Source organism: Tauraco erythrolophus, chromosome 8, assembly GCF_009769465.1.
Source record: "Tauraco erythrolophus isolate bTauEry1 chromosome 8, bTauEry1.pri, whole genome shotgun sequence".
Classification (NCBI taxonomy): domain Eukaryota; kingdom Metazoa; phylum Chordata; class Aves; order Musophagiformes; family Musophagidae; genus Tauraco; species Tauraco erythrolophus.
In genome coordinates, this window is record NC_141472.1 from 4,855,107 (window position 1) to 4,878,849 (window position 23,743).

Below are 23,743 nucleotides of genomic sequence, written 5' to 3' on the forward strand. Positions count from 1 at the left end.
TACACCAGGTTGCTCAAAGCCTCATCCGACCTGGCCTTGAACACTTTCAGGGATGGGGCATCCACAACTTCTCTGGGCAGCCTGTTCCAGTGCCTCACCACCCTCAGAGTGAAAAATTTCTTCCTTATATCTAACCTAAATCTGCCCTCTTTCAGTTTAAAGCCATTGCCCCTTGTCCTATCACTACACACCCTTGTAAAAAGTCCCTCTCCAGCTTTCCTGTAGGCCCCCTTTAGGTACTGGGGGTACTTTAGGTACTACCCCTTTAGATTTTAAAATAAATCCAAACCACTATGCCCACATCCTACGGAAGCCCGTTTATAAAAACGCACTCATTTATTGATGGCATTCAGCATTTTAAAGCTATCCAGCACAGAAGCCTGACCGCGCTTTGCATAATTTTTTGGAACAACTAGAATTATTTTGTCCAACAAGTTCTCATATTTATTCTGCCTAACGCATCCTTATTTTATATCTGGATAAAGGGAATCCAGTAGTTCCACCATCGCTCAGGAAAGGTACTGGCCATGCATGCTCTTGACCGTAGTAGAAGCATCAACATCCTGAAATCAAACCCTGTGGTAGTTTAATCAGCAGAAACAAATATGCCTCCGAAAACTGGAAAGGAGTTAAGCGCAATGTGTGGATTACTAAAAAAGCAGGCAGAGGGAAAAACTGGTATTCTTTCCTCAAAAGTACATTGAAAAACACATCCATCGGCTTTTCTTTATTGCAACCTTGAGAGCTTTCTCTCCTCTCTCAGGGCCCATTTCTGTTCCCCTTATATTCCTGCAGAGCCTAAGGGTGTCGCAGCAGCTGTTATAAAATCAAACACCAGCCTCAATTTAGGGACTGCTCAGCCTCTATGGAGAAGACAATCTCTCCCAGTGAGCTACCAACCATCTCCTCCTGCAGAGCACGGCCCGCTCAAGCAGCTGCTTCGTAACCCTGCGACATTAAGCCTCGTCTCTCCATCTGCACCGCACGGTGATGAGAGCCAACACCCCACACTGCTCGTACCTCCGACAGCTCCGACGTGGCCACGAGCTAGAGCAACGTGCCCACAGTTAGCCTTGGTGGCAAAGGTAAGGATAGTGCCGCACAAAAGAGGCACGTTTGGCTTCTACCACGGTCCTCTGCCCTTCCTCAGCTGTACGTGAGAGCCGAGGATGAGGCTGGAAGCAGGGGAACGACAGGGATGACTCACTGCACCAACTCCTTCCCAAGGGCAGAGGTATGGGAAAGGGGGAGTGGATTTCAGATGGAGTTCCTAATTCGTCCTTTCTGCTGGAGCACAAGTTCACAGCCACAGCTGGTGCTGCTAGCTTCTACAATTTGCAATGGCATAATCAAATTATTATTTTTGTAACGGTAAGAGCTCTGCTTTTATCCAGGATTATACAAACCGAAGCCTTAGACGGTTCACGCATGCTGACCACTTAAAATCAATTCTCTACAGCAGCCACTCAGCAGAAGCTTTATTTTCCTACCACTGGCTCACACAACATGGGGGCATGATTCCCAAGGCAAAAACACTCACGCAATGCAGTCGTGGTACCACAGAGACCGGTACCTAATGCTCTGCGATGGTTTGTGTCCTGTGTTACAACACACAGGAACCGCAACTCTGGTCTCACTTGCAAGCCCTACGTCCGTTCCTGGGTGTTGGGAGTTGGTAGGACTGAGAGAAGGGGCAGGGCTGAACCAGGAAACCCTCTGTAGGTCCTCCCCAGCGTAAGCCAGCAGACTGGACTCACACCCAACCAACGCTTTCCAGTCCTAAATTCTTAGTATTTTACTGTGCGAGGTGTTTGGGGAGGTATTTGTCTTCCAAATTACACTATCAGTTAAACTGAACCTGGTGACCCTCTGCCGGCCCTTCCTCTATTAGATAGTTACATCCATTCACTAACATCTTTTTCTTCTACTTGCCTCGTGCACTGCTGAAATCACAACAGAAACATCACTCCAGTCACGAAGAAGCTGCTTCAATTAAAATGCCATTCTACATAAGAGCATTTCACAGAATCACAGAAATGTTAGGGATTGGAAGGCACCTCAAAGGATCATCTAGTCCAATTCCCCTGCCTGAGCAGGACCACCTAGATCAGATCACACAAGAACGCGTCCAGGTGGGTTTTGAACATCTCCAGAGAAGATTTGTCATGCTAAGTTTGAGCTAGGCTTCCTCTTACCTCTGTAAACACTACTCTCTACTCAGATTTGGAAATCGGATTTGGAAAGAGACGTGTACCACCTGAGAAGTGGGCAAGCGAAGCATGGCCCCAGCTGCCCACTCCGACTCAGATGGTTTTGTCCGATTCACTTTGCCACTCGGCAAACGGGTGCTTAGACCAGAGCAGCTCGTCCAGTGACAGGTGGACAACAAGAGCTTAGCACGGATGCCTACCGAAGGTATTACCAAGTTCGGTATCTCCGGTACCACAGTCATTTTGTAGAGTTTGAGAAATTGATTGTGTTTAATTAAAACTGGACTTTCACGTGGTAAACATGACAGCAATCTGGTCTCGGTAACTCTGTGCTGCTGGCTTAATATCCACTATGAGTAGGTTTCAGAGATGGACCACTCGGTGGATAAGGAATTGGCTGGATGGTCCCAATCAAAGCGTTACGGTCAACAACTCAATGTCCAAGTGGAGGCCAGTGACAAGTGGTGTTCCTCAGGGGCCAGTGCTATTTTACATCTTTGTCGGTGACATGGACAGTGGAATCAAGTGCACCCTCAGCAAGTTTGCTGATGACACCAAGTTGTGTGGTGTGGTCAACACGCTGGTGGGAAGGGATGCAATCCAGATGGACCTGGACAGGCTTGAGAGGTGGGCCTCGTGAAGTTCAGCAAGGCCAAGTGCAAGGTCCTGTACGTAGGTCAGGGCAATCTCGAGCACAAATACAGGCAGAGAATGGATTGAGAGCAGCCCTGAGGAAAATGACTTGGAGGTGTTGGTTGAAGAGAAGCTCACCATGAGCCGGCAATGTACCAACCAGGTCATCCAAAGCAGCATGGGCAGCAGGTCGAGGGAGGTGATTCTGCCCCTCTGCTCTGCTCTCGTGAGACTCCCCCTTGCCATGCCACGTTCAGCTCAGGTCCCCAGCACAAGAAGGATAAGGAGTTGTTGAAGCAGGACCAGAAGAGGGCCACAAAGATGATCCAAGGGCTGGAGCACCTCTGCTATGAAGACAGGCTGAGAGAGTTGGGGCTGTTCAGCCTGGAGAAGAGAAGGCTCCAAGGAGATCTTCTAACAGCCTTCCAGTACCTAAAGGGCCTACAGGAAAGCTGGAGAGGGACATTTTACAAGGGTGTGTAGTGACAGGACAAGGAGCAATGGCTTTAAACTGAAAGAGGGGAGATTTAGATTGGATATAAGGGAGAAATTCTTCACTCTGAGGGTGGTGAGGCACTAAGAGAAGTTGTGGATGTCCCATCCCTGGAAGTGTCCAAGGCCTGGTTGGAGGGTGTCCCTGCCCATGCAGGGGGGTTGGAACTAGATGATCTTTAAGGTTCCTTCCAACCCAAACCATTCTGGGATTCTATGATCTCCAGCCTCCATGTTCGTAACACTTAAAAAGGCAAATTTGGGAAATTTCCCCAATCTGCCTCTGTGTTACTTTTTGTCTTTTCTTCCACCTATGTTGAAAACTGCTCAGCCAAGGGAAAAGCTATTGTAAGCAGCTATTAAATGGGATCATTCTTACAGTAAAAGGTAGGTTTTGATTCACTACACAAACTTTCAAAATATTTTTTTGTTGTTCAGTACAAATTCAGTTACATTTTCTAAGAAATGGAGAAAAGACATTTGTTCCTTGAAGAAATTCCTTATGAAAAATAATTACACTGAGATAAGAGGAGCTTCAGATACCACCTGCTAGCTTCCACTTCCCCCTCTTACAGAAGTGTGAGACTTCACTACTCAGAAGGCCACCCTAGGAAGGTGGGTCACGTAGTCAAACAAGCCAAAACAGCAATAAAATACAAATAGATCTTTGAAGTATGTTTACAAAAGCAGAAGACACGTGAACTTCACAAAAATAGTCCTGTTTAAGTAAAACGCTTTACTTGTTAAAATCATTTTCTATATTTTTCCTCAGTGGTTGATTTAACGAACCTTTGAAGATTTTCGGTTGCACATAACATTTTCAGTATGTTTTTCAGAGACAGAAGTAAATATAAACTCACCACTTTCAGTTCTGGTACAGATCGGCTTAGTGTCCATTCCTGGCTATTTACAAAGGCATCTGTAAAAGTGGAAAACATTGACAAAATCAGGACAACGACATTTAACGGTCTGCCGCGCCGAATTTCATGCTAAGGCTTTGAGTACGTGAGACCAAAAGTCACACTCAGTCTTACGAGACTGATAGTTCCATGTGAAAAACACTAGGAGCTTGGATAAATTATACAAAAACTCAAGAATATCAGGAATTAAACCTTTGGCAGAGCGGACGCACTCTCTGCAGCAAGTTTAACTATCATCTCCGCCAGCATTAACAAGGTCAAACTAACTCCAGTCCTTCTGGGCTGTGAAAAGACTCTTCAGTCTACACATGGTTAAACTCTTTCCCATCCAGCACGACACATTTCTTCTCTACAAGGAAAGCCTCGGACTGCTCATCACACTAGGTGTCAACAGCTGTGGTTGCCACCGTCAGCAGCAACTTCTCCTCTCAGGTAATGAGAATATTTGCCTGTTACAAAAACATGCTATTTTTTACTGTACATCATAATTAATGTCAACAACTGCAACTGCCAGTGGCAGCATCCCTTCTCAGGTAAGGGAGAATATTTGGTTTATTCCAGAAACGTGCTATTTTTCAGTAGCACAGCCTAGACAGAAATAAACCGCAGAGCCATTTACTCTAAAATTAAATAAAAATGACTCAGGGAAGGCGGGGGGCGATTTCTGGCAAATTAGTGAGTTAAATTCATCATCGCTCCCAATAGAAAGAAAGTCCTTAGGGCTGCACCCGAGTCCAAGCTCACTGACAATTCCACGCATACAAAAAGAAAAAAAAAGGGAGAAACAAGGCTCTATTTTTCCACCTCTAAAACATTTATAGTTTTGTTCCTTCTGTACAGGTCTAGTCAACTGAAAGCAAACAGATAAAGACACTTCTGTTAAAAATCCAAGCAGAACTACTCCAAATCCCGACGTAACCCTCTCCAAACCATGCGAACCAGACGAATGACTGTGTGTCGCATAGAATCATAGAATCATGGAACGGTTTGGGTTGGAAGGGACCTCAAAGATGATCTAGTTCCAACCCCCCTGCCATGGGCAGGGAAACCCTCCACTACACCAGGTTGCCCAAAGCCTCATCCAACCTGGCCTTGAACACTTCCAGGGATGGGGCAGCCACCAACTTCTCTGGGCAACCTGTGCCAGTGCCTCACCACCCTCTGAGTGAAAAATTTCTTCCTTAGATCCAATCTACATCTGCCCTCTTTCAGTTTAAATCCATTGCCCCTTGCCCTATCACTACCTGCCCTTGTAAAAAGTCCCTCTCCAGCTTTCCTGTAGGCCCCCTTTAAGCACTGGAAGGCTGCAAAGAGTGCTCCCACTGAGCAGGTTGGATACAACTCCACAGCAATTCAAGAGCACCAAGGTAGTCCCTGTGTTACAGAGTCTATTCCTACTGTGATAGGAAGCAACAGGTGAAAATTTACCCCTGACCACACTGTCTGTAAGCAAGCAAAGGTTTTAGAAGCCATTACTTCCTCTCTGAAACGCCAGACAGGAGAGGAAGAAGGCTATTTCATTATATCTTTTGATCCAAAGAATAAAAAAAGTTGGAAGCAATTTACCACCCCAGATGGCACCCTCACTAAAACTGCCAGCTGTAAGCAAAGCTTTCTCACTGCATCACTAAAAACAATCTCAAAGCAAAAACTTGTATGTTGCACTGTATTTCCATTTCCCACTAAATATATTACTTTGGCTCAGTATTACAAAGACATATTAGCCATGAATTTGGAAGCCTTTTCCATCTGTAACACATCACTTTACATCTCAGCTACAAATAGAAGCTTGTGTATACTAGCAGGACATGTGTATTTACATGAAAATATTTTGAAAAAATAACTATATTGGTTTGTTACAGTCTTGAGCTGCCTCCCACTCTGTCACTGGAAGGAGAAGGAAAACCAAAACCAAAGGCTCAGATTAAGATGCTCTGAAGACTTGGGTTAACCTTTTCATATTCCAGCTGCAAAAGAAGACATTATGGCCATTAAGTTCCCATTGCATGATCTGAAGTAATCTGAGATGATCAAAAACTGAAGTCCCCGGTTTACATCTGTATTGGATGGGGCTCTACACCAGTTAAAACAAGCCTCTTGTATTGGTGAGGTCTGACCGGGAAGCAACACGCAAATCATCTTCCTGCAACCCGATGCTTCTCAATCCTGGTTTATCTAATAAAGGTTTAAGAAAGCAAATATTGCTTCTAAGTTGTTGGGTTTTTTTCCTCCATGATCACATCAGCATTTCTTACCATAGAAGGAACACCAAGGATCACTAATCATGCTTGGAATAAGCAAACTAAGCACATGTCAGAGCTGAACGTTACAACTTCATTGAACGGGTAACAATGACCTGAAGCACCACGAAATGGTGACAAATGAGCAGCACCTTCCAGTTGTCACCTCATCCTGAGCTCAGAAAGAGCTGTTTATGTTGAAAGCAGCACACAGGCATTTCCCAAACATCCTCACAGTCTAAGACCAAACAAAGGCTTCAGGCCAAAAAAAAAGGAAAGATGAGGACAGAGAGGATGACAAAGGATGAACTTTGAGACCTGGGGTGGAGAGAAGAAAAAAAATGCATGTCTCAAGAGTTGTCCCACTCCTCTTCTCAAAAACATTCCTCCTTTTTAAGTAAGTCAGCGCAGCTGGAATATATATTATTTACTGCATTGCTTAGAAACCACCACATCAGCACACAAAAGGGCTGCACCAGCTCAAGCCAAAGATCCAGCTATGGCAGTAGAGACTTGTAGATGACACTTAGCGAAGAACAGGAGACACTTGCAGAAGAATATATTTTTCCTGTAGACCAACAGCCATTGAGTTCAGTGACTGCCTGAGTCAAAGGCGTCCTTCCATTTAAATAGGCAGGATTCACCAAGGGTACAGATAGCTGATCTGTGCAGTGTTCCAGCCTCCAGTAAGACGACAATCAGGAAACCAGGAACACATGAAAATGCAAGTCTCAAACCAGACAAGTGAAGGAGACCTTTCTGCACCACACTGAACCGAAAACAACTGGAGAGATACAAAGCGGCAGCAATACTTCCCTCAGGAACATCACATAACAGAGCTGCTCTGGGAGGGACTGCAGGAGGGACTTGGTCCCTCTTGGGAGGGACCAAGGCACTCAAGAGGGACTGCAACTTGGCGTAGACGTTTTCCTGTCTTAGAATCATAGAATGGTTTGGGTTGGAAGGGACCTCAAAGATCATCTAGTTCCAACCCCCCTGCCATGGACAGGGACACCCTCCACTACACCAGGTTGCCCAAAGCCTCATCCAACCTGGCCTTGAACACTTCCAGGGTTGGGGCAGCCACAGCTTCTCTGGGCAACCTGTTCCAGTGCCTCACCACCCTCTGAGTGAAAAATTTCTTCCTTATATCTAATCTAAATCTCCCCTCTTTCAGTTTAAAGCCATTTCCCCTTGTCCTGTCACTACACACCCTTGCAAAAAGTCCCTCTCCAGCTTTCCTGTAGACCCTTCAGGTACTGGAAAGCTGCTATAAGATCGCCCCGGAGCCTTCTCTTCTCCAGGCTGAACAGCCCCAGCTCTCTCAGCCTGTAAATCTTCCCAAGAGGAGGAATATTTTTCCCTTACAGTGTGGGATGGAAGATCTCGGATCACAACAGAGTGGATACAAATGCCTGAACTGAAACGACAAAACAGAGCCCTGGGCTCTTGTGCTGTCAGAGGGCAGAGTTGAACATGCAACCACTGTTGTGACTGCCTCATTCCAGGTCCCAAAGCTTCTCCAACAGCCCACGGAAAGTCTACAGAGCACCAAAACTCAAAATGCACCTCCAAAAACCTGCTATAGCCCTTAGCGTAAGAGGAATCCTTCCCTAACTCATCCTGACAGTAAACTACCAATTCTCACGGTTTTGCTTTGAACTATTGTCAATTTGGGAAGCAGTGGAAAAAGAGAAGAAATTGCCGTCCAGCTCAACCATGAGAGGAAAGAACTGACCATAAAGAGAAGCCAACAAACCAAACAGTTCCTTTCCATGCAAACGTACTTCTTCAGGGCATAAAGTACAGATTTCCTAAGGGATGCTGCTGTAACTTACAAAAACTTATTATTTTGGTCATCGCTTGTGGAACCGTAATCAAGATTCACAGTTATTTTAAATGCATGAAAACATGCAAGTGTCAATTTAAATTCGATCATTGTATGGTTAACCACTACTCCCTTCCCATTAAAAGATATCAAATTTGTACTTAAAAGTCTGGTGCTTTGGATGATCACTTTTTTTTTTTTTAATTCTTTAAACAGAACTCATTAGTCAGCTAATAATTATACCAATAGCCTCCATAACACAAGAAGATTACAGGACACCTAACAAGTAAAATCCACGGTAAAATCTTACCATGCAAAACCTTGAGTATCGGGTCAAGAAAGACTACTCCAGTTAAGTTTGATTCCATGAAACACTTTTACTAGGTATTAATTACATGTAACTGTATGACAGACCTAAGTTACAATAACACTATCTCGACAAGCTGTCGGACTTCCTGACAAAGCTACCTTTCTCCTTTTTGTTAAAGTACCTGGTGATTGCTACACACACATGTTCTGAGCATTCAAGCTACTAGAGAATATTTGAAACGCCATTTCATTGCAAAAATACGCCTGTTTAAAAAAAACTTGACCTCAACCCAACTAATTTAAACTAAAGTTTCACAATACTATTATCTTCAATTTGCAATTATATTACAGAAGGTCTTCCATTGCCCTTTTTTAGAAAAACAAAAGCAAAACAAAAACACACACACACAAAAAAACACTACCAAAAAACCAACAAACTTTTATTAGGACACCTACGAGGTCATCTTCCCTCCTCAGTAGAATTTACACTGGCATGTTTACAAGGAACAGTGACAGTTAAAACCAGAACATTTCATGAAACAGCATCTGGCCTCTTTAGCAAAAAGAGGTTATTTAATGCACCATCATTTGCATCGACGTTCAATACCCAGCTAACCAATTTAGTTCTAGTAAAAACGCCTCGGAAAGAAGTGATTTATTCCAAGTTAATCCCAAGAGCAATGGAAGTTAAGGTGAAAAGGTCAAATACTTGAAGATAGAACACGACGAACAAGCTTGGGGCTTTGCTTTATTATTTTAAAAAAGAAAACTAACTTCTAGCTACAGCCCAACGATGAGACATGGGATGCATCAAACTGCAGCACGCAAAGCACAAACATACGCTGCTGGAGAAACAAAAACTCCACTACTGCGTGTTGATTTAAACATATTGGAAGAGATTTGCATAATAAATGGAACCACATGTATGAAGTTCATCAACTGGAGTCTTGTTTGCATTACTTTCCGACTTTGGAATTCAAGTGAACTCAACCTTCACATCTAGCTACAGACTACACATATGAAAGGAATGACTTCTGTCAATAATTAATCGCAGTTGTATGTCCTGTTCATTTAACTTCTGCATCGATGATCAAAAGCTTCAAACATGCATGGTGTCAATCATTTATTTCTAAAACGTGCACCAAGAAGATAGTTTAAGATGCAAAGATGCATTTCCTTCAAGTTTACTCTTCCACAAAACAGCTTCCTTTTCTTTTTTTAATTTCCACCACTACATTTAGAGTTTCTCAGTTCCACTTACAAATCATATTGTCAAAGCACAAACTACAGCAAGATCCTTGGCTGTTTTAAAACCTCAGTTTAGTAACTCAGCTCTAGCTAGAGGAAACTTCTCTATTAGTTCCAATATTAAGAATTAGGTGCACATGCTATTTTGGTTCTCCATCAAGGCAAGGTTTTAGTGAAATCTTGGGACTCGATGGCCATTCTTGGCAAGATCGATGTACTCCATGGCATAGCACAGCAGTAGATTTCCAGGAAGGTCTGACTGTTTCAACATTCTGTACATAAAAGCCCTGCTTAGAATAACTTCTCAAATAGAAAAACAAATTTCCTTCTTCAAACCCAGGAACAATCACTAAAAAGTAAATAAGTATTAGCAAAATAATGTTGTTGAGAGACAACAGAATCAAGGTCGATTAAATCATTCACGATTCAAAAGAGGGGAGGGAAGTCATGTCAAAACCAGAAGTCTTGTAGAAATAACCACAGGAAAAGCTTGTCTTAGGTGTTCAGAAGTCTGTTTCATCCCATACTCCATTTTTAACGCTGGAGGCCCTCTGTTAACCTAAACGAATTCCATTTACTGCCATGGGCAACGGCAGCAAGGCGGCTAATCAGACCACAGAGTCAACACTTTTAACTGGGGATGATTAGATTTACACCACCCTTGTCATCCTTTGGATCCCTCCTGCTTAAAAAAAAAACATCTCCCCAAGCCAAAGTCTACCTGTTTATTAATATTCTGGGGGGAACCTCAGCTGCTCCAGCACCACCAGCCCATCGGCAGTGCCAGCGCAGGAACCTCTGCTTCGTTCCTTGTGCCGCACCAGCCCTCCCTCCACTATCCTTGTTTTGTCCTTTATTGTCACCCAACTACCTCGCCCTTGACCAGCAATTTAATCCCAAGTCTGAGAAGCTCACAGATTTCTTTTTGTCTGATTGAGATAAAAATCTAACGGCAAACCTGTCCAAAAGGAGGAATGAGTGAAGGGCAGGCAGATGTCTCTGCAGTACGACATGAAAAGACTTAAATCTTCCATGATTCTTGGAAAGCTGCTTAGTAAGAGCTTCCCTCAGGCTAACCCAGAGTCTCTTTGCTGTCCTTTTAAATGAGGAAAAGTTATAAAAAAAAAAAAATAAAAAAAGCCAAGGGATTTCTCTGGAATCTCTCAGCAAAAGATCCTTTTCTTTTTGATGGGAACAGGAGCCGTCAAAAACATGTGAATGAAGTTAAAGTACCAACAACTGCATCACACTGATCCACAGCACCACCACCCCAGATAATTTCTGCATTATAAGCAATATTCAGAGTTCCTACTTTGAAATAAAAACTTCAGAGCAAACAGGTACAGAAAATAATCCTACAAGTTCCCACTTGCCCACAAAGACGTGGATAAACCGACACGTCTCCTTTGGAGCTGTATCAAAGGAGCACTTGCAGAACGTATTTCCCAAAGCTTGTGTGCCAGTTTTCTCAGCAAAGAGGGAAACATGCAACTTCTGGGTCGAGACTTGTGAAAATAAAAAATAAATATGCATAAAATATGCATTTTTCAGAGGAGGGGTAGCCTCTCAGCACACCTTCTCTCCAACTCGGCCCCCAGCATTTAAAGTCAAAGCACCAACTTAGTTCCAACACAGCATAGCAGAAAAATACTCTGACATAATTATTTTCAAGCTTTGCATAAAATATTATTTGGAAGACTGTGTCATATTTCAAAAGGCCCTTTATATATATATTTATATGTATATAGATTATATGGCTTTCCCCTGTACATCAATTAGAAATTACTTCTGCAACTACATACCTCCAAGCAGTTTCCTTTTTCTTCTCCCAAATTGCACAAGTGTCATTTATTGTCATAAATACATAAATTTTTTCATTCATCTTATACCTGTTTCTAAAAAATGAGTCAGCTTTTGATATGGTCTTTTCTGCTTAGACATTCCATTCTGTATACAGTTATGAACAATAACTACACATCAATAACAAATAAAACTTTTAGAAAACCATCAGTATCAGGAAAAGTTAAGGCTTTTCCTCCCTGTTCACTCATTTCGATAGAATTATAGATTATATGGCTTTCCCCTGTACATCAGTTAGAAATTATTTCTGCAACTATGTAACTCCAAGCAGTCTCCTTTTTCTTTTCCCAAATTGCAGAAGTGTCATTTATCCTTCTCACGCAGTTTAACCCGAAAGCAGAATTGCGGTGTGGTCCTGTCCCCTCCCAGCCCTCCTCTGGGAAGCTCGGGCTGAGAACTCACGTCCCATCGCACAAGACACCCTATTTACACTTCGTTAATAGGATTAACACACTCCTTGCAGGAAAAAGTGACCAAAATTGCCAGGAAGCAATTCAATTACAAGCCTGAAACAGGAGGGATTTTTGTGAGCTGTCAGTTTAAAAGACTCCCCCACTCCTCCCAGTGTTGTCAGAAAGAATAAAACCCCTCAAGCTCCTACAGTTCCAACATAAACGTTTGATATTGGTCAGATTTATCGCTGGCAATATCTACTTGCTAATTACTTGCTCAGCTTCTTTAAGGCATCAGGCTCCTCAGCCAAAACTCATGAGAGCCGCACGTACCTCTGACATCGGAAAAAACATGCCCTGTAACCGAGAACTGCATGAAACAGCTATTTAGGTCGGACCCAAAATCTGTCTTCCAGTAACAACCGGTAGCTGCAACAGCGTTAGCCTTTGCGCTGCCATGGAAACAAAAGGAGGACCGGTGATGGAGAGAAGCTATCCAACCTTCACAGCCCACCAGTCAGCCTCTCCTAAAATACGCCTCGGGGCATGGGAATTTAAGAGCACTGCTCTGTCACTGCGGCGCGTGGGTTTTGTCTTGAATTTTTGAATTAAGAAGTATTTTATTGCTGCTAATATTCCCACTTTCCACCCTCATCATCAGCCTGCAGAAAAGAAGGCTCCGAGGAGATCTTCTAGCAGCCTTCCAGTACTTAAAGGGGGCCTACAGCAAAGCTGGAGAGGGACTTTTTGCAAGGGTGTGTAGTGATAGGACAAGGGGAAATGGCTTTAAACTGAAAGTGGGGAGATTTAGATTGGACCTAAGGAAGAAATTTTTCACTCAGAGGGTGGTGAGGCACTGGAACAGGTTGCCCAGAGAGGTTGTGGCTGCCCCATCCCTGGAAGTGTTCAAGGCCAGATTGGATGAGGCTTTGGGCAACCTGGTGTAGTGGAGGGTGTCCCTGCCCATGGCAGGGGGCTTGGAACTGGATGATCTTTGAGGTCCCTTCCAACCCAAACCATTGTATGATTCCATGACACCTATGGCTATACTTAACCTTGCTGAGCAGGAGGCTTCTGGGTGATTCCAAAGATCTTACCTCCGTAGCTTCCACCCCTGGAAACAGGCCCATGCTTCCTACAACAGGACTGAGATGATGTACAATGTTTCCAAGAATATTCCCAAAATCAGTTTTGTGGGTGCAGTTTTAGATCTAACACCACCAAAATATTTGTTTTGTCCTTAAATATAACATAATTCCAACCAAGACGAGCCTTCTAAATAAACCCAAACACAAAAAAACACTCACATAAAAGAACTCCCACACCCCCTCAAAAAAACCCAATTCCATAAACCCAAAACCAACCAAATAAACGAGTAAAAAAATCCAGAAGAGATTTCTCCTCATAGACACCTTACAGCCTAAATCTATGACATAATCAACAAAGAAAAACTTGACATTCCCTGTATTTTCACCATGGGTCAGGTTCCGGAGCTGATGCACAGTTAGTTTCAGAAAAATTAAAATCCCACAGATAAAACCAGTGTTTTCTCTTGAGGCAACTCGGCCATGGGAGAAGCACGGCACACTTCAAAGAGGGATGTTCTGAGCAAGGATGATCAGGATTACAACATAATTCCAATAAAATGCACATTCCTTAATACTGGGCAGCAGCCCTCCGAGAAATGTGACACTGAAAAATCCTGGTCCCAGCTGTCCCCTGTTAAACAGGGAGTGATGACCACAACAAGAAGTTGTTGTTGAAAGGAATATAAGAAGCAGACAAAGAAAAAAGGGAACCATCACTGCAGTAAAGCTGTTCACTGCCCCAGTAAAATTGGGAAAGGAAATAATCACTTTCAAACTAAGGATATCTTAACAGCTTCGGTTTCTTTTTTTTTTTTTTTTTTTTTTTAAGTCTTACTAGTCTTTGTGTGTTTTTTGTTTGGTTGGTTGTTGTTTTTTCTTTTAAATGAAATGTACTACCAAAAAGACCCTCACTAAGCACAACTGGAACACCATCCCTGCCAAAGTGGATTCATACAAAGGCTCTGGGCTGTTCTAACGCCTCCAGTTACATCTATGCCCTGCAATGAAATAATTAAAAAAAAAAATTTCAGGCAACACACAATATTTCTGTTAAGTACCAAAGCTTCAGAGAAAGCAGCTAAACAAGTAACCGTAGTAGTACTGGACTCCAGGAAGAAAAAAAAAAAGCCACTGGAGATGAAATGGTTGGTAAATGTCGTTGTCTTCTTGGGTTTCACCAGAAAGCAGGTCAGTGTCAAAGGTGAGGTCTGTTTTATACCGTCTCCTGTCTCAAGGGAAGGACAGAGCCAGCACAGGAAAGATGATCCCAAAATGTAACCAACTGAAACTCTGGCAGTAAGATTTTTGAGCTGTAACAAGCTGTGCTCGAGACATCAGGGAGTGATACGCTTCTTCCAAACTGCTGAGTACAGCGGGGAAAATACAGGACTAAATCCACATCCGAGCAAAGATGTCCGAAGCAGCCCAAACAAGGCACTCCAAAAACCACAGCCTGTGTTGCCCTTCCCGACTACAGGCACAAGCAATGCGTTAGCCTTTCTTACTCAAATCTGAACATTAACGAGAAACATTCCTACGATGCATCAAAGGATGAAGAGGGACAGTTTATACAGTTGGCAGAAGAAGAATCAATGTCTAAGTATAAATTGAGAAAGATGAACTGGGGGAAACTAGAAGAACATTCTAAATGAATGTAGGAAAAGATTTTATTTGGCAATCCAGAAAGAAGAAAATCAAAATAGAGATGCAAAAAAAAAAAAATCCCTGAGATGCACTGCTTGGCAGGCTGAAAAGACTTGCAGTTTTTCAGATTAAGAATGGTTGTAACTCAAAAACAAAGCAAAAAATAAACTTGGTGACTACTTGGTAGAGGAGAAGATAGATATTTTATCAGTAAAACACCAACACCACTCAACGAAAACCAAGCATGCAGTGTAAAGTCAGCTAGCCAAAGGATTTCCACCACTGGTATTCCACCGGAGAGATTATACTGGGGCAATATCTGAGCATCACCTAAACCTGAGCAGCAGAACACAAAGTAAATAGCGGTAAATGCGCAAAACCACAGTGACCCTGGGGAAAAAAAAAAGCTACAGAAGGAAGGAGATAGAGGGACTACCAAGACATGCTTAAGGAAACAGTGACAAAAGCACAAACTCTTACAACAGCGGCAAACACCAAAACCCAGACTAAAAATTCATTTGCCTTCCTACTCTGGCCCAGGTTGGCAGCAGACAAGGACAGACAAGGTGGCACCTATGACACACCTCGCCCCTGCTGTCCCTCAGCTCAGCTCAGCACGTGCTTCAGCTAAAAGTAGCCTCTTCATATAAAAAAAGCCCTTCATGCGTTCCATCCATCGGCTAATGGCTGTGCACCTCTGCTCAGGACTGACACTCCCAAGGTCCTACAGGGACTCACAGCTCAATCAGCTTTTGAATTATAACAAGAGAAAAATTCCTCGGGTTGTTTTCTCATCTACCTCTTACCAGTTTCACAAGACGCTTCTCAGTTCTTGTGTAAGAAGGGACAATCAAGAGGGATTCCGTCTTCACCCCGCGATGATCCCTCCTGCCTTCCCCTTCCCAGGCTGCACCACTCTGCTTGGACGGATTGGCTCTCGCCTGGACCAAACTTACTGCCTTCATAGAATCATAGAATCGTTAGGGCTGGAAGGGACCTTCAAAGGCCATCTAGTCCAACCCCCCTGCAAGGAACAGGGATATCTCCAACTAGATCAGGTTGCTCAGGGCCTCATCCAACCGGGCCTTGAACGTCTCCAGGGATGGAGCATCCACCACCTCTCTGGGCAACCTGTTCCAGTGTTCTACAACTCTCAACTTCTTCAGAACGCACCTTTTTGTTTTTCTATATACTTATTTCCAGATGCGAGGACCACAGTCACCCTCCGAAAGCCTCCAAAGATGGGCACGCTACGCTCTTTTCAGGGAGGCATGACAACTTGCTCTGTTTTCCATCCTTAACACTCTTTGCTCTGAGCCCTGCAGAGCACTTCATTGATGACTTCCATGAAAGCACTTACAGATGCCAGGATCTCTACGGAGGCTTACAGCTCACTCCGAGCTGTGTTACATGAATTAGGGCTGCCCTCTCCCTACACGACTCTCTGCACCCATCCACATTAAGTTTAGTCTGCCAGTACATCAACGGCCATCCATCGTAAGATTTTCCTGCAACTCTGCACAATCAGCTCCTGTTTTTTTTACTACCTTGAACAAACAGTAAATTGTCACCCTATTTCATCTTCTTTCCCAGGGCTTATCAATATCTTAACCAGAAGAGGCTGCAGCACAGATTCCTCCAACATTTGCTGCTGGATTTTTTCAAAGGAGAAAAAAGAAAAAAAAAAAAATCAACTTTTTATTCCTATACGTTATTTCATACTTTTAAAAAAGTTATATGCACAAGAGGACTCTCCTCCCTCATATCTGATGGCAGCTCAGCTCAAGTCTCTAGTGACAGTAATTCTTTCAGTCATCAAAAATAACAAAATTCCCTCGTCCTCCCCTAAAGAACTCCAGTAAATGTGAGGCATGACTTCCCCCATAAAAGCCAAGTCTGCCCTTCCCCAATACATCATTTGTCCATCCAACTGTAGGGTTTATTCTGAATTTCTCAGCTCGGTGGTGGGATGCCGTAAGCGTGATGAATGTAGACGGAGGCAAACTCTACCCCCCGTCACACCCATGCAGCCACGATGAAGTAAACATGGTTAAACGGGTGTGATCCAGCAACTCAGCTTGCAAACCAGGACTCGGTTATTCCAAATGTTCTTCCCTCTCAAGGAACCTGCAAGCAAATGGTGCCAGACGAGACTGTGAAGTGAGCGACGATGCGATCGAGGATGCTTTATTCTTCTGCTGCCCTGCACCATCTGGTGCAGTCACAGCACGCAGATGTAAAAATATGCAGTATCAAAAGTTCAATTACTTCTGGCCCAACTTCCTCGCTCGTCAACCAAAATCTCCACTCCGGCATCATCTGACCATCGATTTACTTTTTCGGTTCTTTCAATTGTGGCTACAGAAAATGGGTCCAGCGTGTTTGTGCAAAAGTACATCTAGAAAAATATTTCCCCTCTCCACAAGGGAAATTATGATTTGTTTATGCAACACATTTCTGAAAACATTTTTTAGAACTCGAGTCATGTCTCTGAGATTGCTATGTTGGTTGTCAAAACAGAGCCTTTTTTTCCCTGACTATACCATATGTAATACTAAGTCCACTTTCCCTAACTTGATATCACCCGTGCAAGATTTGGAGACAATTAGTGGAAAACATACAAATGAGACACTGTTCTCCAGAGAACAGCACAGCAGGAATAATCTGATTTTTTTTTTTTTTTAATATATTTATTAGCCTGATGCACATCTAACTTGTTTAAACAAGGCTTTTGTCAAATGTCAAAAAAAATGTTAATGCAATCCAAGGCATGCTCTCAAAGGGAATTAACTTTGAGCTGGAACCAACGCAAAAGCCTTAGTTACAGCAACAAGGGAACAGTGGAAAGAGGCCCCTTTTTATTTCTATCGTAAATAGATCCATTAAGATAGAAAGATTTCCTAACAGCTGAGGGGGAGAACCTAGAGCAGGAAATTGGGGTGAGGGCAGGTACTGGCAACACCCGGTGTTGCTCCCTGTTGGGAAGACTGTCTCCCAGACCTCTTGGGGCAAGGAGAGGGCCTCCCCTGAAGGCAGCTCCGGGACAGACAGGTGCCCTGGATGCTCTCCTCATGACCTCCATCTCCTTCCCTGAGACTGCACAGGGACACCAGACTCAGCTTCAGCAGCACACGTAAGCAGTGCAGACACTCATCTCAGGTGCTCCTTCAGATGCCCAATTAGTTTTTATTTTCCTGTAATAAGGATAATGCCCCCTTACTCCACTTCATTACCATTCTGCCTAAGAGACTGTTAAACCACCAAAACGTTAAACCATCACAGAACCATCAAAGCATCACTAAAAACCTGTGTCTTAACACTGCGCAGCTGAGCAAGAGGCAGAGTCCTGAAGCAGAGAGAAAGGAAAGAATGAAAAGGGAAGATCTCGGGCCTGTCATTATCTTTTGCCTTAAAACTGCTTACAATGTAACAGTTAAAAAAGTTAAAGTTAAAACTATGTGACTAAACGCTCCATTAGAACAGCAGCTTCCTTCCCCAGCTTCCTATTTAAAAAGCACCTGCTACTACAAGGCATTTCAGAAAACAGATGTATACGAGGAGAAAATATTTGTTTTGGAAACTCAAAATCTTTGTCAGATGAACTTTAGACTCAGTAACTACCTAAAACACAAAGCCTCTTTCAACTTGCAGGTGCAGATAAAACTGCAAGTTCTTAGGGAACTGAAAGCAAGCAAAGCCATCGCCGTGATCCCAAGATCTGCAACCACTCCTTTGCCTTCTCCTCCCAGGCAGCCTGTCCCACCTCACCCTCGATGCGCTCGGTGCTCCAGAGCAGCAGCAAGAGAGTCTGGCGAAAAGGATGCTGCAAACCCCAGGTGAGCTTACATTAAATTCAGCTCCCTCCAAAGCTCAGCAGTTACTGCCAGGTCTGAGGGGTCTGACATGTCACATGAGGTCTGCGAGGGGAGAAGGACAGAACCATCATCATCATCGCTACACTGGTCAGAACCATCACACAAGCCATGATCACCACCCATCTTCCCACACCACATGAAGAATTCGTGCAACAGCTTGAATCACCGGGACCTAAATCAAGGCAGAAGCTGACGTGCCTCTGAGGCTACCAGGAAATTTTATTGGAAGCAAAAAAACCCCAGGCTACACGCAAATATCAATTTACTAATACTTCTCCTCTTACTAATACTTGAGATTTACGAAGCTGCATCTTTAGCTTTGCTAAAACTGGTAATATTACATTTTTTTAAAAAAACATTCACCCAGGAATAAAACTGTTCCTTGGCCTTTGCAAAAATCTTGCCCTCCGGTTATAATCTCGTTTGTGTTTGCTGGGTGAAGCCAAGAAACTCCAGTATGTTTTCCGAGCTTCATCAGGCTCCCATCACCTCAGGCTCATGCTTTAAACTCAAATAATCGTACTAGAAATTATACCTTTAGAGAAGCCCATGAAAAGTTCAGAACCAGCTTTAGCTACACCTAAAAGACCTGCACCTTCTGACTTACAAACCTGCTTTAATGTTTTTGTACCCACTATTTCACAACACGCGAGTGAGCCCCGTTAAAAGGAGAATTTGGAAAAATAATTTGGTTTTGCACAAGTCCTCTTGCCGCATCTTCACGCTGTTCTGGTTTGACCTGTGACATGCTCCAACGTCACGTCGTGAACTGGCTCCTTGCTAAACCCCTGCATCCAAACACTTCGGAAATTCCTCGCTCTTCCTATTCTGTTCCCTATTATTGCCACAACCTCCTATTGCCTTTTCATGAGCTGAGAAAAAAGTTGGAGGCCAGTTGTCCTCTTTTATTCTTTTTCACCTTTTTAACACTTCCTAAGGTAAACCCAACCACATCAGGGACTGAAATTCATTATGAGAAATTGTTTTATGTTTGGAAAAAAAAAAACAAAACGTGAAAGTCAAAACCACAGAAAGATCTAAAACGTACTTCAAAGCTAACAAGAAGGGTGTCAGCCTCGACTCTCACAACACTAGCACACACTCTTAAAAAAATAATTAACACAATCAAGTGCAGCCTTAAACCCCTAATAAAACACAGCCATTTGGAAGAAGTACAATGGAAAAATAGAAAGGAAACAGCTCCAGTCTACGTATCTTAACAAAACCACCCAAAAAGCAGCAGCAGAACACGCTACACTAAACGCATGCTTCCAGCATCTTGGAAATTAGAGGGACCAGCTCTTCCCCCCTGCAGAAAGCTGTTCTGTTGGAGCTTTGAGATGGCGGCAGTGCCACCTCGCATGCTGCTGCTCCAACCAGGCACAGGGCAAGCTCCATCTTCAGGGTGCAAAAATGGCAATTTCTCCATTTTCTTGCACTTGGGGACCTCCCCTCTGATTCTGCAAATCACAACTGGGCTACGAAAATCCTCTGGCCTCACCGTATCACCTCTGCAAGATGGGAACTCTGTGACTAGTAGCAGGAGAGGGCAACCAAAGGACAACGCACACTAGGCAGCCAGATCTCAAGTATTTTGACAATCCTCTTCTCAGGGATAGCAATGACGAGGCTGGGTTTGGTGTATTTACCTGATGGATGTGTGCTGATTTTCTGCAGTTCATAGAATCATCTGGTTGGAAGAGACCCTCAAGATCATCGAGTCCAACCATTCACCCTGCACTGTCAGGGTCCCTAAACCATGTTCCTCAACACCAAATCCACATGGTTTTTAAACACCTCCAGGGATGGGGACCCCATCACCTCCCTGGGCAGCCTGTTCCAATACTTCACGACCCTCTCTGGGAAGAAATTTTTCCTGATATCTAACCTAAATTTCCCCTGGTGTAACTTGAGGCCATTCCCTCTCGTCCTGTCATTCCTAACGTGGGAGAAGAGACCGACCCCCATCTCCCTACAGCTTTCTTTCAGGTAATTGTAGAGAGCGATAAGGTGCCCCCTGAGCCTCCTCTTCTCAGTCCTGGCTCCCTCAGCTGCTCCTCATAGGACAAGTTCTCTAAACCCTTCAGTAGTTTCGTTACTCTTCTTTTCAGTTGAAACAAGTCTGACTATTTCTGTTCAGCCTTCCCTGGTGCTACCAAAAGCTGAACCTGCACGAAGAAAGGGGAACTCAAACTGTCTTTAGGATAGCAAATAGAGAGACAACGTGGTTAGCACATCAAGTCAGCTACCGGTGCAGATCAAAACAATTTTGGGCTCCTGCTCCCCATTTAAATGGATTTATTTCTTCCCAGGCAAAGGCAGGCACCAGGACAAGCACAGTGCACGCTGCAGCTGCTGCCAACAGCTGTAGCACGCCTCGTCACAGCTACAGGATTTTATTAATTTTTTTTTTTTTTTTTAAGCTAGAGTGCATGAGAGTTCACATCCCAAACTGAAACCAAGGCAAACCTCAAAATAAACTTCACTGTCTTACTAATTAAAGGGATTCATTCCTTCAGGAAGGCCAACACAAACCACTGCTGTGGGGTTAAGGACATATTTTTAGCGCTCAGTCCTTCCGACGTTTTTCCGAGACCGTGCGAGCAAGCCAGGACCCAACTACCCGTGCAGCACCATCAAAGCTCTATCTAGGAAGCGGGTTTTCGTGTAACTATTTGAAATGCCACAAGACACTGACATAAAACTAAATCTCAACAATACAAGAGTTTCTTCTCCAGCACCCAAGTTTTCGTTCCCTGTACAGCAGCCAGTAAGTGTTCGTGGTCTGTGCAACGAGAAAATAAACAAGCACAACTGGATATTGCTGGTCAAGTCACATCTCACAGAGAAGGGAGCTGGAAAAGTGATACACCCCCTGCTCAGTGTATTCTCAGTATGTATTTATAGAAATCCAAAGCTAGTTTAATACAAAAGTCTTCAAATTAAGGAGATGTGCTTATTACACATACATGGGACAGGCCTTTGTCTCTGGTTGTAACTCTAAAAAAAAGAGATATTCCCAGTAGTGAAATCTCTCCATCCTGCACAACTGCAACATTTTTCCATGTTTACGGATCAATAAAATGTTTTATACCCTAAATACCAACAAGAACAAGCCAAGAAAACCCAACTCATTTAATAATAGGTGGTTTGGGTAAGTGATTCACAACAATTGAAATACAAATCTCCAGATCATTTAATATAAGGCAGAGGTTAAACGATATGTATCAGCTGGCTCCAATTAACACTTCACCTTTATCACTTGTGAAAGTCTTTCCTTATGGGCTGAGAACCACCCATTACTCATGTCTCTGCTGACTCACAGAAGTATTAATCAGCCTTTAAAAGGTGGTGTTCCACCATGTTATGCAAATTACTGCCAACTCACAGAGAAAGGGAGGTCACAGTTAACATTAACCATTTGATGAGATATATCTGGGTATATAAAAGAACAGCCACTACAAAATAAAATCAGAATGAACAGCTCTAGGAGCTTGTACTTACTTATGTTTAAACGCAGTTCTTCCAGTTAGTAAAACATGCAGTAAAAACGGCAAAATAATACGGTTTTCAGATAATCCATATTGTTCACCTCACCTTCCTCTTATTCAGACAACAATGTGAATATCTCCTGACAGTTTGCTCACCTTATCTGCCTCGGTGCCAGCCTCCAGTGCAAGTGCATAATATCTACATCCCGTTTGGGACTGGCCAGCTCGCTGGGGCTGCAGGTTATCACCAAATCTAATGGAATAAGAATAACAAACCATGCTGCCCTTTCCTCTGGCAGGAGCTGCCGAATCAATATAAAGCTAAGGAAAAGGTGAAAAGGCACGTAGCAATTTTATGCAGGATCACCTTACGAGGCTGCATTACAAAAAAATCAAATGCCGCACAGGAGCCTAGTGTTTTTGTAAAAGAACACACATTTATAAACTCGAAGCATTCCCTTCCACTCAGGTTAAATCTCCCTCCTCCCTCTGGCCCTCCCATCGCTGCTGCCTCAGACACAGCCTGCAGCAGATGCCTTCAGGCCCTATAAATGCTGCCCTGATGCTTCTCATAAGATAATTTTAATCAAACCTGCTCATCATTACAGCTGACGTGTTCAGCATGCCCTGTTCTATTCCATACACAACGTATACACATCCCTAATTGTTTGCATCCCAGTTTTTGAATAGCTAAGCAAGGCGTAGATATACAATCAGACATGCTTGTCATCTGTAACAGTCCAAAGTGATTACCATCACTGGAAATTATGCTAAAGTTATATTGAGGGAGGAGGGGAATCACTTGTAAACTATGTTACCTATTAAATGGCTTTGGGCATCATAAAATACAACAAGAAAGGAAAAAATAATCTAGCAAAAGTGTTAGATTAACAATGCTCAGCCAGCACTGCAGTAGAAATGAGCATCATCTGAAAAAAAAAACCACTCCATACAGGCTGCTTTTCAGGTGAGAGGTTTTTTTGGAAAGCTCATGCACTGCCTGCAGAAACTGAAGCAGTAAACTCCATCCTGTCCAACTGACCAAGAGGAGAAGGGCCTTGGGAAACACATCCCACAATATGATTTTATAGTCATCCCAACATACGTATATTCATGCCAATCAGTAGCACCTACGACTACCAAATCGATACACCCAACTCACTTTAAAATAATTTAAATAGTTATAACGTTTTCCCCGTTAAAAAAAAAAACAAACAAACAACAGTAGGCAGTCACAGAGGGCTCTCAAAGCGTTACTGAATGAAGAAGTTGCTATGAAGGAAAAGTCTGAGATAAACATAACAAATAAGAAACCCAGTACGGATTTTAGGCTGAAAATTGTACCTCTGAATTAAACATCGACTCATGATCAAGTCTAACACCCCAAGAACCACCACTCCTAGTGCCCTTGTCACATCAGACAACACCTTCAAAATTCATTTAGGCATCCATCTCCTCAAAGTCTAAAACCATGTAGAAGTCTCACTACTCACGAAGCTAAGAGAAATATGAG

At 43.3% G+C, this 23,743-nt stretch overlaps 1 protein-coding gene across 1 annotated transcript in view; it reads right to left on the reverse strand.

The window, feature by feature from the left end:
• Positions 1–23,743, reverse strand: part of AGAP1 (ArfGAP with GTPase domain, ankyrin repeat and PH domain 1) — a 303,223-nt gene that overhangs the window by 262,362 nt on the left and 17,118 nt on the right. Inside the window, 1 exon segment of the mRNA XM_086615366.1 lies at positions 4,196–4,254. Within this exon segment, the coding sequence (XP_086471492.1) occupies positions 4,196–4,254 (59 nt within the window).